Source organism: Ovis aries, chromosome 21 (genome assembly GCF_016772045.2).
Source record: "Ovis aries strain OAR_USU_Benz2616 breed Rambouillet chromosome 21, ARS-UI_Ramb_v3.0, whole genome shotgun sequence".
Classification (NCBI taxonomy): Eukaryota; Metazoa; Chordata; class Mammalia; order Artiodactyla; family Bovidae; genus Ovis; species Ovis aries.
This window is the reverse complement of record NC_056074.1, coordinates 9,969,518-9,985,013: the sequence shown is the minus strand read 5'-3', so window position 1 is coordinate 9,985,013 and position 15,496 is coordinate 9,969,518. Positions and strand designations below refer to the sequence as shown.

General features: G+C 38.3%; 1 protein-coding gene across 21 annotated transcripts in view; it reads right to left on the bottom strand.

Moving 5' to 3' along the window:
* DLG2 (discs large MAGUK scaffold protein 2) overlaps positions 1 to 15,496 on the bottom strand; it is a 2,369,976-nt gene that overhangs the window by 1,845,369 nt on the left and 509,111 nt on the right. For all 21 annotated transcript variants that reach the window (XM_042238120.2, XM_060403917.1, XM_060403919.1 and 18 more), the window contains one exon: positions 10,427 to 10,501. In XM_042238120.2, coding sequence (XP_042094054.1) covers positions 10,427 to 10,501 — 75 coding nt within the window. The remainder of the gene's footprint in view (positions 1 to 10,426; positions 10,502 to 15,496) is intronic.

Sequence of the window (15,496 nt, the reverse complement as noted above, 5' to 3'; positions counted from 1 at the left end):
CAAGAATGTCTGCTTGTCCTAATTTTACTTAATATTGTACTGAATATTCTTACCAAGGCAAGAAAGTAAAATAGAAAGCATCCAGATTGAAAAGGAAGAAGCAAAACTATCCCTTTTTGCAGATAACATGATCTTGTATACAGAAACTTCTAAGGAATTCACTGAAAAGCTATTAGAACAAAGAGGTTCAACAATATTACAGGGTACACAAACAATAAGTAAATAATTTATTGTATATCCATATACCAGCAATGAAGAATTTGAAAGTGAAATTAAGGAAACAAACATTTTATAGCATAATAAATAATAAAATGTTTAGTAACAAATTTAACCAAAAAAATGCAAAAACTGGTACTTTGAAAACTATAAAACACTGTAGAAAGGAATCAAACACCTAAATAAAGAGTAAAGCATTCACTGGGTCAGAGAATTTAGTATTGTTAAAATGGCAATAATCCCCAAATTAATCTACAGATTCAGAGCAATCATTATCAAAATTCCAGATGACTCTTCTGTAAACTGACAAGCTGATTCTAAATTCATATAAAAATGCAATGGACCGCAATTATCCAAAACAATCTTAAAAGAAGAAAAGAATTGAAGATGTACACTTCTCAGTTTCAAACTTACTACAAAGCAAGTAATCAAGACAGTATAGCACTGGAAAAACACATAAATCAATGTAATAGAATTGAAGGTCCAAAAATAAACCTTTACGTTAATAGTCAATTGATTTTCAACAAGGATGTAAAAGCAGTTCAGTGGGGAAATAAAATACTTTTCAACAAATGGTTCAGGGACACTTGGCTATCCATATACAAATATACGTAAAAATTAACTAGAAATAGGTCATAGACCTAAATGTAAGAGCTAAAACTATAAAATTTTTAGAAGAAAATACAGGAGTAAATTTTTGTGACCTTGTTACATGAAGCCTCCTTAGATATGACAGGTGACATGAAAAAAAGTAAACTGGACTTCATCTATTTAAATTTTTTTTTGCTTAAAATGATGCAATCAAAAAATAAAAAGATAAACCATAGGATAGTACACAATACCTGCAAATCATGTATAAAATAATGAACTAGTAGCAAGAACATATAGAAAACTCTTATGAAAGAACTAAAGACCAAAAAAAAAAACCACACACACACAAAATGAAACAAACTTAATATAAATAACTTAAATAGACATTTCTCCAAAGACAAATGAATAGCCCGAAAGTACATGAAAAGATGCTCAGCACATCACTAATTATTAGAGAACTGCAAATCCCAAACCACAATGAGATATTACTTTATACACACTGGGAAACTACAATAAAAAGGAAAGGTAAGAACAAATGCTGATGAGGATGTGGACAACTGAACCTTCATACATTGCTGGTAGGAATATAAAATGGTAAAACAGCTCTGCAAAACAGTCTGGCAGTTCCTCAAAAAGTTAAACACAGTTACCACACAAGGCAATCATTCCTCTCCTAGGTATATACTCAAGAGAATTAAAGACGTATGTCCATACAAAAACTTGCATGTGTCTCATGGCAGCATTATTCACAATATTGAAAAAAGGCAAACGACACAAATGTCTACCAACTGATGAACAGATAAACAAGAGGTAGTATGTCCATATAATGAAACACTATTCATTGAGACAAAGGAATGAGGAGCTGACACACACTACAACACGGATAAACCTTGGAAATACTATAAGTGAAAGAATCTAGTCACAAAAGGCCATATATTTTATAATTCCATTTATAGGCAATGTCCAGAATAAGCAAATTCATAGAGATAGAAAGCAGATTAGTGATTGCCAGGAGCTTGAGGCAAAAGGAATGGGGATGACTGCTAATGGGCTTGGGGTTCCTTTTAAAGAAATGAAAATGTTCTAAAATTGGTAGTTGAGTAGCACAACTCTGTGAATGTACTGAAATCACTGAATTGTGCATTTAAATTGCTGAATTGTTACAGTGTATGAATTATATTTCAGTAAATCTGTGAAAAAATAAAAACACTGACGGAAAACAACAACAAAAAATTCCAAATACACATAGGAAGAATTGTCATAAGGATTTATGTTAATTCTGTGTGATCTATTGGATTCTTGGCTGCATGTTATAAAAAGATAAGGTAGGAAGGGTTAGCTGAACGTGAAGGCCCTAAACTGGACATAGAACAACAGACTTGTTCCAAATAGGAAAAGGAGTACATCAAGGCTGTGTATTGCCACCCTGCTTATTTAACTCATATGCACAATACACCATGCGAAATGCTGGGCTGGATGAAGCACAAGCTGGAATCAAGATTGCCAGCAAAAATATCAATAATCTCAGATATGCAGATGACACCACACTTATGGCAGAAAGCAAAGAAGAACTAAAGAGCCTCTTGATCAAAATATAAGAGGACAGTGAAAAAATTGGCTTAAAACTCAACATTCAGAAAACTAAGATCATGGCATCTGGTCCTATCACTTCATGGCAAATAGATGGGAAAACAATGGAAACAGTGAGAGACTTTATTTTTGGGGCTCCAAAATCACTGCAGATTGTGATTGCAGCCATGAAATTAAAAGATGCTTTCTCCTTGGAAGAAAAGCTATTACCAACCTAGACAACATATTTAAAGCAGAGACATTACTTTGCCAACAAAGGTCCGTCTAGCCAAAGCTATGATTTTTCCAGTGGTCATGTATGGATGGGAGAGTTGGACTATAAAGAAAGCTGAGCACCAAAGAAGTGATACTTTTGAACTGTGGTGTTGGAGAAGACTCTTGAGAGTCCCTTGGACTGCAAGGAGATCCAACCAGTCCATCCTAAAGGAAATCAGTCCTGAATATTCATTGGAAGGACTAATGCTGAAGCCAAAACTCTAATACTTTGGCTACCTGATGTGCAGAAATGACTCACTGGAAAAGACCCCGATGCTGGGAAAGATTGAAGGCAGGAGGAGAAGGGGATGACAGAGGATGAGATGGTTGGATGGCATCACCGACTCAATGGACATGAGTTTGAGTAAACTCTGGGAGTTGATGATGGACAGCGAGGCCTTGTGTGCTGTAGTCCATGGGGTCGCAAAGAGTCAGACATGACTGAGGACTGAACTGAACTGACTGAAGATTAATTAAGTTGGATAAAGTGGGAATTCTAGGGAAATATTAAAAGGTGCAGAAAGAGGACGCTGGAGACACAAACTTTGCTGGCTCCAGTTTTACTGCGGGCCTGCCTTTTGTTCCCAGATGGTTACCTACCATCCTCTATTTAGCTTCTCAGGTCTTGCCAGCAACCTCAGGACGTGAAACCTTCATCTCTGCACAGGCATGTTGGGTACATGTTTACATGTCTTTTGTTCTCTACTCTGCGTAGTTTTTATGTGTGCTCACTGGAAATGCCCTTTCCTCTCTTGCATGAACCAACAGGCATCCCCAACCCCATAAATATCGTGGGTTCCCTTTCTGAGTATGTTTCAAAAATCACTGTAACAAAGATTGAAGGCAAAAGGAGAAGAGGATGGCAGAGGATGAGATGGTTAGATAGCATCACCGACTCAATGGACATGAATGTCGGCAAACTCTGGGAGATAGTTGAGAACAGGGAAGCCTCATGTGCTGCAGTCCATGGGGTTGGACATGACTTAGCGACTGAACAACAACCACAACTGCAGCTCCCAGAAAGCTCTTTCAAACCCAGAGAGGAAGTGTACAAGCTGAAAGTACTGTAAGGGCCAGAAGAGAGGAGGAAACAGGAATGTCTCCATTGTGTCGGCCTAGTCCTCCTCACACTTTCTTGATTCAAAGTCCTAACTACAACCAAGTTGGAATCAGAGCCGCTGCACAGAGCTGACATTTCTTAAAGTGCACTGTGATTTTTCTAAGATAATTTCCCCTCTGGATTCTTTTTTGATTCCATGGCTACCACTCCTATGGCCAGACACACTCTAATCCCAGTGCAGACCAACTTAAGGCCCTGTACTCTGTAATTTTCCATAATTTTCTTAAAGCTGTGATCATCTTATCCTAACTTTTCATTCTGTAAGGGAATTAACCACTGATAGTATGAAATCCTTGTCCTAAGAAATAAAAATCACATCCAGTCTTTGGAATACAGTACCCATCAAAGCCATCCTGGGTGAAATTTCCCAGCAGCAGAGTTGGCCCAGCAGGTTCTGCATTCCTAAGAATTCTGCAAACACTCAGAAAACAGACACAACATTATTTATTTTATGACTGGACATTTCTTAGTGCCATGGTCTGTGTATTTACTTGGGAGGTATACAAAATGAAGTCACATTAAGAACTGTGGAGGAAAGAAAGGGGGGAGAGAGGAGCTACCAAAACAAAGTGAATAAAAGCTTTACACTAGTAGAGCAGAGCTTATGCACATTGTATTAACTGGTTTCAATTAGAGCGTATGATCCAACTGTGGATAATGGGAGGCGGACTGGGAGAACATGCTGAAACAATTAACACTTTAAAAGAACATCTCCTCTGGTTTCTTAGAGGAAGGTCTGTCTTTATTGACTTCCTATAAAACAGAAAAATTACTTTCATAATCTAGAGAGGCATGGTAGGGAAATTGTTCATATGCTTCTAAATTAAAGAGAGTATCTAGCCCCACTCTTCAAAAATGGCTTTATATTACTCAAAATACAAACATCTCAATATGACACTCCTTATCATCAGTTCTTTCCTGTCAGAAGGCAAATGTTTATTTTCAAGCGCTTCAAGATTTCTCTTTTTATAGTCATAAAGAGTTGTGTATTAACTCATGGAAACTTCATGCCCCAGCCTGAATTCCTTTCAAAAGAAAGCGCTAGACACTCAGTTGTGTCTGACTCTTTGCGACCCCACGGACTGTAATCTGCTAGTCTCCTCTGTCCATGGAGTTCTCCAGGCAAGAATACTGGAGTGGGTAGCCATTCCCTTCTCCAGGGGTTCTCTCCAATCCAGGTATCGAATTCGTGTCTCCTGCATTACAGGAGGATTCTTTACTATCTGGACCACCAAGGAAGCCCTTCAGAAGGAAGGGCCCTGCTAAATAAGGAGCCCTCAGTTAATGATGATGTACTGCCTGTCTTTATGCTTTCCCTCACCAGTTCATCCCCCTTCACTTTCTTCTAAAATGACCCATCTTCTTTTTTTCCTTTTACCAGTTTTCAAGCAATTACCATATGCCCAGTGTGTATTAACACTTGCTATGCATTATCTCATGTAAATCTCAAAATATCTCGTTACAGGTGTAAACTCAGAGAGATTAAGCAAATTGTTCAAGGTTATAAAGACAAGTAAGTGGCAGAATTCATATTTTAACACAAACTTTGAAGTAAAAACAGCAAAAGTGAGTCACTCAGTCATGTCTGACTCTTGGTGACCCCACTGCAGGCAGATTCTTTACCATCTGAGACACCAGGGAAGCCCAACACAAATCTTATTCAGTTCTAAAGCTTTTATACTTAACTATCATCAAATATTACATCTTCTCTCTTCTAAAATCCATCTTGAGGTAAATCTCCATTTTGAGAATTTATAGTTTTTTCTACAGACCATGGGCTTTCCAGGTTCAGTGGTAGAGCATCCCCCTGCAATGCAGGAGATGAGGGTTCGATCCCTGGGTCAGGAAGATCCTCTGGAGAAGGAAATGGTAACCCACTCCAGGATTCTTACCTGGAAAATCCCATGGATAGAAGAGCCTGGAGGGCTACAATTCATGAGGTCAGAAAGAGTTGGAAATGACTTTTTGACTCAGCATGCACTATAGACCATTATATAGCATGTATTACCCACTATAATGATTATATGCATGTATTTTTCCCTGTTCTATCCAGAGGAATTGAAGGGTTAGTTACAATTTATGCTCAGTAGGTGCTTCTTGAATGAGTAAATAAGAATTGATATATTCAGAGTACAGTGTTCTAATATTTGCAAATGCTTAAATGATTTTTGAAAATATTTCCCATATCTATTTATAGGTGAATATCATATAACAATAGAGATAGGTAGATATAACAATATCCATGATAAGCTCCTTAATAGCAGAGATTTTATTTTCAACTTAGCTTTTCAAAACTCCTCTCATGATACTCTTTTTAAATTTCCAGGAATTAAGAGGTGTGCAAGCACACAATTATTCTATGTATTGATACACCACATGTCCAATCAATAAAATAATATGTTACAGCCATTTCTGAGTAATGCTTAATAATTAAGGATTGTTGGGTGACCAAATCCATGCATAGGCCAGAGTCAAACTGAGTGGACCAGAGAGCTGCGCTGAACAGCAGTAGCTGGTCAAGCCTCCTGCAGCTGGTCAACAGCCAAAAACTAATTCTTAGCCTATTTCACTCCAGATTCAGAGACCTGCCTGTCTCCACCTGAGTCCCACAACCTATGGGTCTCTTCTCATTTGTTAATAAGTGGCAGGGGTTCAGGTAATCACTGTGTTCATAGCTGTGGTCATACAAACCAATGTGCATAGAACCCAACTAAATTTAAAGTACAGGGGTGAGGAAGGCTACCATCCTAGTGTTTAATATAGCCCTGCAAGGAGAGTTAAGTGAACAATAAAACTGTCACACTTCTCACTAGAAAAGATACTTCACCAACAAGTATCCAGGAATTATAAATGTGTCCATGTTTCTGTATGATTACTGGAGGCAAATTTTCTATCCAGCATGAATCACAATCTCTACACTGTCATTCTGTCTAAAAGGAAAAGTCTTTAAAAATACTTCTTGGTCCCATTATTACAGAGATGTGGAGTGCCAAAAGAGAGAGCCTCCTAGAAGAGAATGAGCAAGAAGTAATAGAAGTCATTTTTGAGGCAATAGGTAGCTGTTGTTAGGCATCTGCAAAGCAATTTGCAGGGATAAATTTTCTTGGAAAAACCAGTGACAAAAGCTTTGCATTTGAAATGAACCTGAGGGCAAATGAACACACAAAGATCAGGACTGTTCTGAAAAAAGTAATAAAGCCCAATTATAAGGATACAATCATCCTAGAACAAAACACCAAGAAAGAATGAGGCAATAGGGATAGAAATGTAGGAAAGAATCAAGTGAATTTTTAAAATGCACAAAGATAACAGAAACTATCTATTTATTATGAATGAAAATATGTATTAATTTATTTATAACCTGCTTCAGCCCATGGGGGATTTGAGACTAAAAAGACATTCTCTTAAACACAGGAGACTAAGATTTTCTCTATTTCTTGAGAGATGAGAAAATGAAAATGAATACCAGAACTACTTTACGTATCTTATACAGTTTTGTTATGTAAAGATGCTTTTTATTACTGTATAGTTAACTATCCATACTTCTCACTTTAGAATGTAGATTAAGTCATTACCAAATTATTCCTTGCTCATTTTCATGTACCCAACTATTGTATATAACCAAATACTGAAATGGATGGACTATTTTAAATTATCAAAATCCCACAATTCTGAGTACTTCTTTCTGTCTGAGATTACTACTCATTACATCAACTTTAACTCTAGTGGGAGCTCCATAAATGTTGCTGACCAGCGGATATTAGTTAAGGGAGTTTTATTTACTTTTTGGCTACAAATAAAGAACAATAAATTTCTCAAAACAAACAAAATAAAATCTAACATGGAACTCTGTTCAGTGTTATGTGCCAGCCTGGACTGGGGTGGGGGGCGGGTTTGGGGGAGAATGGACACCCGACCATGTGTGGCTGAATCCCTTTGCTGTCCACCTGAAACTGCCACAGCGTCGTTAATCAGTCATAGCCCAATACAAAGTAGTTTACGGTATCAACAAAAAATGTATATAACTTAATGGAAAAAAGTAACTTACTGGTTATCAGCAGATTATTGGGACCTTTTCACAAAATCAAAGAGAGATTTGAGTAAGCAAAACCTCAAAGGGCAAATACAAGGAATTTTAGCAACTGAGGTTCACAGGATGTTTCCCAAACTATTGTCATTCATATGATTCAATATTGATGGCTATCAGTTTCATATCTCTCTGGTACAGATTTCAACTACCCAGGAAACAGAATCCAACTGGCTCACCTAGAATCAAATATTTAGCTCTGGATCAGTCAGTCATGGCCCGGGACAGACTCAGAGAGCCCAAACACGGCCGTGAGGTGCCTACCTTTGCAGAAAGGAGTTACTGAACGGAGAAAGTAGAATCATTATGGGTTGCAGAATTCCTGCAGAAAGTGTCTGCCCCAGTAGGAGATGTATTGGGTTGGCCAAAAAGTTTTTCTGTAACATCATATGGAGAAACCCAAATGAACCTCTTGGCCAGCTCACTATTACTTTTAAGTAAATGGCAAAGGAAATCTATGTAAACAGCAGCTCCCAATTCTAAAGCAGGAGCAAGAAGAAACATCTTTTTGATGCCCTTACCTAACCATAGAACTGAACATCAGATTTCAATGTTGGGCCTTCACACTTGTGATCTTCAGGAAGGATCTTAAGTGTAGTCATCTCCATATTTGATCTTTAGTGTCCTACAGCAGGAAGACAATCTGGGATTCTCAGATCCTCAATGGTCCAACTCCAAGGCAATAATGAAGGCTCAACTGTTTTGTTAAACCATAAGACACAGAATTCTAATAATGGATTTTCCTGCAGTTTTAAGACTATACAAAATAACTAGAATGTCAAATTTATTTTATTTGGAGCTGGAATTATCAGTATACTGGAGGATCAGCTATTAACTGGAATACATGAATGTGTTTGATAAAATGCAATCACTATCTTACTTATTTTTCATCTTTAGCAATTGCCATAGTGCCTGGCACAGCTGAATCAAATGACAAAATTTTGTTTAGTATGAAAACAAAATTCCTCAAAACACACACTCTTAAGGAAAAAGTATAAAAGGATACCTGAAAGTCAGAAATGGAAACCACCTAAGAAGGTAAAATATATATTTATTCTTCTTCAGCAAGAAATATGAGGGTTGCAAAAAATTTACTGAAGCTTATATTATAAAGAGGAAATCAACAGATTGAAGATGCATTTATTAAATCTACACTCACAGAGCTCCTACCATGAACTCAGGAATTTACCTAGATGTAGGTATACTAGGACCCTGAAGAATACATGATTTCTTTGGAGAAACACACATATAAATCAGTAACTGTGAAATAATATCATCAGGGAAACAATAAAAGCAGTGATTGATGAAGAAATAGAATTATTAAAGCTCATCTTTTCTCTGGCATCAGCAGAGTCCCTAAGCATACACTCCCTTCTGACCATCTGCTCACAAAAGTGTGACATTTTTATTCTCCAAGTCTCGAGCAAGTCTCGAGCAAGTCTGAGCTGCCTCCACACTGCAAAAATGCCTCCAAAATTTACCACCATCATCTCTCCTTCACTAAAGGTGACCCCACCATCTCATCTCCCACAGATAAACAAAAGACAAAGAGACAAGCTTCCATTTTCTCACACAATCTGTGTGAGAAGCAGGCTCCCCCAGACCTACTGCCTTTTAACACAGTCATCAGTCATGCTATGATAGTGCAGCTGCGCCTTTCAGAAGCCTGTACCTCAACAAAAGATGAGGGTATTTATTAAAGAGTTCCACATATCACTTTACACTGCCTGCAAGGTGGGTCAAATGAGGGGAATGTCTCAAAAGGAACTTTTGAACTTTTTGTCCTCATCACACACAAATTATTTCATGACATGCAAACTGTCAGTTACAGCACACAGTTCCCAGAGGAACCACTGTGCTTTCTATTAGGCAATGTATGTATAAGAGAGAATCATATGAATCGGTCATTTTCTTCACTTATTCAGAGCACAGATTAGCAGAGTGAGTTCACGAAAGGACAGGCAGGGTGTCCAGAATCTATTCCCAGACTTACAGTTCGTGCACTGTCCTTAGTTCCTCGGCATTTAAGGCTTCCATTTGCTGCACAGGAATAATGACATAGTACATGTTTGTTTCTAAGGCACTTGAAAATTCTGTGATGGAAGACTTCACACAAATGCAGAGTCTATCATTATAACACGAAGAGTTGAAAACTGCAAATCTGTGTACTCATCACTATTAAACAGTCAACGTAAGAATGGAAGAAGAGAAAGAATCTTTCTCTAAGGCATCTAAAATCAAGTATTCATGAACATGCAGCTACTGAGAAAAATAAATGGGCAAATATATTCATTTCAAAGACTATTCAATTGTAAACCATCAATAATCCATTTAGACAAATCTTTTGCAATTTTCTTTCACTCCAAAAAGAAATACATGCAATCCTTAATCACAGGTGTTTCTTATACTGAAGAGCTTTCTGAGGAGACATTCTTTCTCCTTTCAAAAGGTCTGCTGAAGTCTAGAATTTCAGAGTGTATTCCAGCACATTCCATGAAGGTTGTTCCAAAATACAAAAATAATTATCTCCTAACCTGGCCACTCTTAGAATAATCCAAGCCACTTACAGTACAGTGGTGAACAGGCATCCAAGCAGGACCTTCCACCGAACAATTCTGGGCTGGACACTTGCCTTGGTTTTGCTGCAAATAAATAAAACTGATATTATGTTCTATACACTATGTGCAGCAATATAGACCATTGATAGGTTTATCATCAACGTATTTATTGCCATATTTACAAGTACAGGAGAAATCTTTGAGGATGATTTTTTGGTGCAGTGCTGAAAGAAACGAGGTATGTTATTTCTACTCTTATCAAGGCCCAAGAAACTATTCTTTGCTTTGTTGTATTATTCTAAATCCTGGGGTTTTGGAATCAGGCTTTCTCAGCAGTTGGCATTTCAGATCCCAGTGGGAACCATCTGAGAAGCCTCCAAAGCCAGAGGCAGACCTGGTTTCTCCTCTGGGTTCCCCGAAGACCCTGATACATCCTGTATTCCTGTGAGACCACGTGAGCCAAGTAACAGAAAGATGTGTTTACTTGTCTCCCCTTCCAGACTGTGAACTAGTAGTGAAGATCTCTCTAGGGCAGTTCATAGAACCAGAGAAAGTAGAGTTGGACAGGATAGATTTTAGAGGCCTTTCTTGTCAGATCAGAGACTGAGGTGCCAAGAACTGAAACCAGGAGCACAGATATTTGACATTCTAAACCATTTGCCAGGCAGTACTTTTCATATAAGAGATATTTCACTATGAGATACAGAAGAAATGTCTCAGGCTAACCTATTATTTTGTTGTAACTCCTATAAATTCAATGCTAATTGGCCTTTTAGAGAAAATGAAGTGCTTCCTTTTAACCAGCAATACAGCTCCATCCTGTAATACGAGCTCTGATTAGTGCTAAAGCGGGAGGAAATGATTATAACAAAACTTTTATTTTTATTTTATTGCACACTCAAGTATAACACATAAAAATTACTAACAATATTAGCAATAATCATATAAACCACATATGTGATTTACTGAACTACTAAATATGCTAAAGATTATTCTGGATTCAGTATTTTATCGCTCATTACTAAAACAAATATGGATAGAAGTATTGCTACGCCCATTTGACAGAAGAGAAAACTGAGGCTCACAGAGGGTAAGAAACTCATCTATAAGTTATCCTACAGGAAAGCAGCATAACTGAGATGGCAGCAAAAATCTGACTGACTCTGCAGCCCATGCATGCTCCTTCTATGAGAAGCTCATATTTTTCATTTTCTGTTTAATGGAGCTTAAGACACGTCATCAACTAACATGATTTCATCTTATCAATGATCCTAACATGTCTAATTTAACTTGAACAAAGTATTGGATTCAGTACTTGTGCTAAGAATCTTACTTTCTGATTTGTAAGCTTTTCAGAGCAACCTTTATTTAGGTGATTTATTTTTAAGGCATCACTAAACTCTGAAATGCTGTCTGAGTGATTATTGATAAAGTCACCATAAAAATACTTGGATCATCAATCTCCAGGCTCAGTATTCTTGTTTAAATCAAAATAGGACGTAAAGTACCAACAGGGTATTTAAGGTACCCTGGACTGGTGTCAGGTGACCACAATTTCAAGCTAAGCTCTACCGCGTGCCTGCTGCCAGGAGGTGCTGTGAGTCTGGTAGTCACATCTGTAAAACAGAATTAGTATCTTGCCTAATTCACAGGGCTCCCCAGGTGGCTCACTGGTAAAGAATACGCCTGCCAGTGCAGAAGATGCAGGTTCAATCCCTGGGTTGGGAAGAGCCCCTAAAGAATGAAATGGCTAACCCACTTCAGTATTCTTGCCTGGAAAATTCCATGGACAGTGGAGCCCAGCAGGCTACAGTCAATGGGCTCACAGAGTCAGACATGACTGAGTGACTCAGCATGTACTAATTCACAGGACCGCTCTCAGATGATAAAGATTTGCTTCCGATAACTATCACAATTTGCAAGGACTTTATGAAAAAGGACATGCAAAGTAAAAGGACAATTTTATTTTCCTTTTCTGATAGGATAAGTCAGATAGATATAATTTACCTACATATAAAGATAAGCTTTTTGAAATTTGAAAGCATTATTAAAATGCTATTATTTCTAATTATGAGAAGTCATACCAAATAATGTTAGTGGTGAAGAATGTGTCTTTTGTAGTAATTCATAATAGTTATTAGTAGTAATAGTACTACTAATAAGCCCTTTTTATATCTAGATAATATATATTTTTATGGAGCAGATGGTAAAGAGGCAAAATTTAATTTAAAAAGTGAGCTGTGCTTAGATGTAGGAATATGAGTAGGCATAAAACGTGATGGGGGGGCATAAATAAGGAGTGTCTAAACTTCTATGGATATATACCATGGAGTAAAGAAAGATAGAACTCTTTCTGAGTTTCTTGTCTCACTATTACCTGAGTTTCAGATATTACAGCCTTCCCATTGGTGTTTTGAAAGTGAAAGTGTTAGACTCTCTGCGACCCCGTGGGCTACTGTAGTCCACCAGGCTCCTCTGTACATGGAATTCTCCAGGCAAGAATACTGGAATGGGTTGCCATTCCGATCTCCAGGGGATCTTCCTGACCTAGGGATCAAACCTCGGTCTCTTGGATTGCAGGTTTCTTTAACGACTGAACCACCACACATTGGTGTTTTAACCATGAAAATTAACAATATGATCACACACAGTGTGTGATCATATTGTTAATCAGTGCTTTAATTACAAAAATTAACAATATGATCACACAGGGACAGATAACATAAAAAGGCCTACTGAAGACAGATGCTATGAAAACATGTATTATTTTGTAATCTATAGTGTGTAACCAGAAAAAAATAAGATTGGAATAGAAGTTGGGATCTTAGATTTTATTAGTGTCTCCATGAATCTATTTGTGGAACTTTGAGAATGTTGCTTTAACACTTCAAACTTCACTTTTCTCACTTGTAAACTGAGAGGATTTTATCTGACCCACTCATTAATCTACCCATGCGAGTGCCACATGCGTGCTCAGTCACTCCAGGCATGTCTGACTCTTTCTGACCCTATGGACTGCAGCCTGCCAGGCTCCTCTGTCCATGGGATTCTCCAGGCAAGAATACTGGAGTGGGTTGCCATCCCCTTCTCCATGAATCTTCCCAACCCAGGGATCAAAGCCTGGTCTCCTGAGTTGCAGGCAGGCAGTTCTTTGCAGCTGAGCCACCGGAGAAGAACACAGCCACCTATATTCCTTCCAATAATCTAATCTGTTTCCTCCTCCAAAGAGGTACACTCTCCAGTTGAGGATCTCTATCATCCTAATCCACTGTTAGCACAGGATATGGTTACTTCTCTGTGAGTTTGCATGATAATAAAGGTTAAGAGCTGCTGGACCAAACACTCTCACAAGAGTTTTCCACCCAGTGTCCTTGCTGAAAATCCCAACCTCAGGTTTTACCTACCCCTTTACTCTACTTCTAAAGAAGACAGAATCTAACATGGGTCATGGGAACTGTCACAGCTAGGGAAGAACAAGGTTAAAAATTCTCTTTTTCCTAGAATTTTTCCTTCTCCATCTTTAGTATTTTTTTCTCTAATATTTAATGCGGGCAACAAAACAGAGTTTGGGGTTATTGGCTATGGGCTTCCCTGGTGGCCCAGAAGGTAAAGAATCCACCTGCTATGCAGGAGACCTGGGTGTGATAATTGTGTTGGGAAGATACCCTGGAGGAGGGCACGGCAACCCATGCCAGTATTCTTGCCTGGAGAATCCCCAGGCAAAGGAGCCTGGGGACAGAGGAGCCTGGCGGGCTACAGTCACAAAGAGTCAGACACGACTGTGCGACTAAGCACAGCACATCACAGCCCTTTAGAAGGCCAGCAATAATCAGTATAAATACTAGGTGAAAGGACACTCTCTAGTCTATTTTTTTAATACATAAATTTAATGCATTCTATTAAAAAAGGATCTGCACTCATTTTATTTTATTTTATTTTATTTTTTAAATATATCCCTCTCTATTTTTTTTAATTTTTACTTTATTTTACTTTACAATACTGTATTGGTTTTGCCATACATTGACATGAATCCACCATGGGTGTATACAAGCTCCCAATCCTGAATCCCCCTCCCACCTCCCACCCCATATCATCACTCTGGATCATCCCCATGCACCAGCCCCAAGCATCCTGTATCCTGTATCAAACATAGACTGGCACTTCGTTTCTTACATGATAGTATACATGTTAATTCTTAGGTCAAAAATCAAGAGGAAACATTAGAATTCCCTCAATGGCCAGTCTATCTCCCCAAGTTGGAGTTTAAGGTAGAAGTTGGTGACAAATTACCCTAAAGACAGCTTTCACTTTTCCGTCTCCCTCTCATCCATCTACACTGGATATTTATGCCTCTAGACTGTTGATATATGACTTGACCAGAATTTAGGGATTTCAAAAGCTAACTCCGAAAAAACATGTTTTCTTAAGAGACAAAACTATCCATTGAGTTTCAGTCTTTTTAAAATACTATGCTGTCTACAGCTCTCTCATCTTCGTTGGTTGTCTTTTTCTGACTTTAATTATCTTCACATATTTCATTCCAGAATATCCTGAGCAAATGAGCCAAATATGCTGGACAATTACATCTCAGACTGATTATATAAATATGTAACCACAAAGAACTTCAAGAAAACGCTATAAAGATTTTTTACTCAACCCATTCCATCCCCAGAGAGAGTAGAAATTTTTTGTGTATCAGAGGCTTACATTTGTTACAGTATTTTTAAGTTTAGATCAGTCCTGGGTGTTCACTGGAAGGACTGATGTTGAAGCTGAAACTCCAATACTTTGGCCACCTGATGCAAAGAGCTGACTCATTTGAAAAGACCCTGATGCTGGGAAAGACTGAGGGCAGGAGGAGAAGGGGACAACAGAGGATGAGATGGCTAGATGGCATCACTGACTCAGTGCACATGAATTTGGGTGGACTCCGGGAGCTGGTGATGGACAGGGAGGACTAGCGTGCTGCAGTTCATGGGGTCACGAAGAGACAGACATGACTGAGCCACTGAACTGAACTGAAGTGCCTGTATGGGCTTCCCCAGTGGTGAAGAATCCGCCTGCCAATGAAGGTCCAGT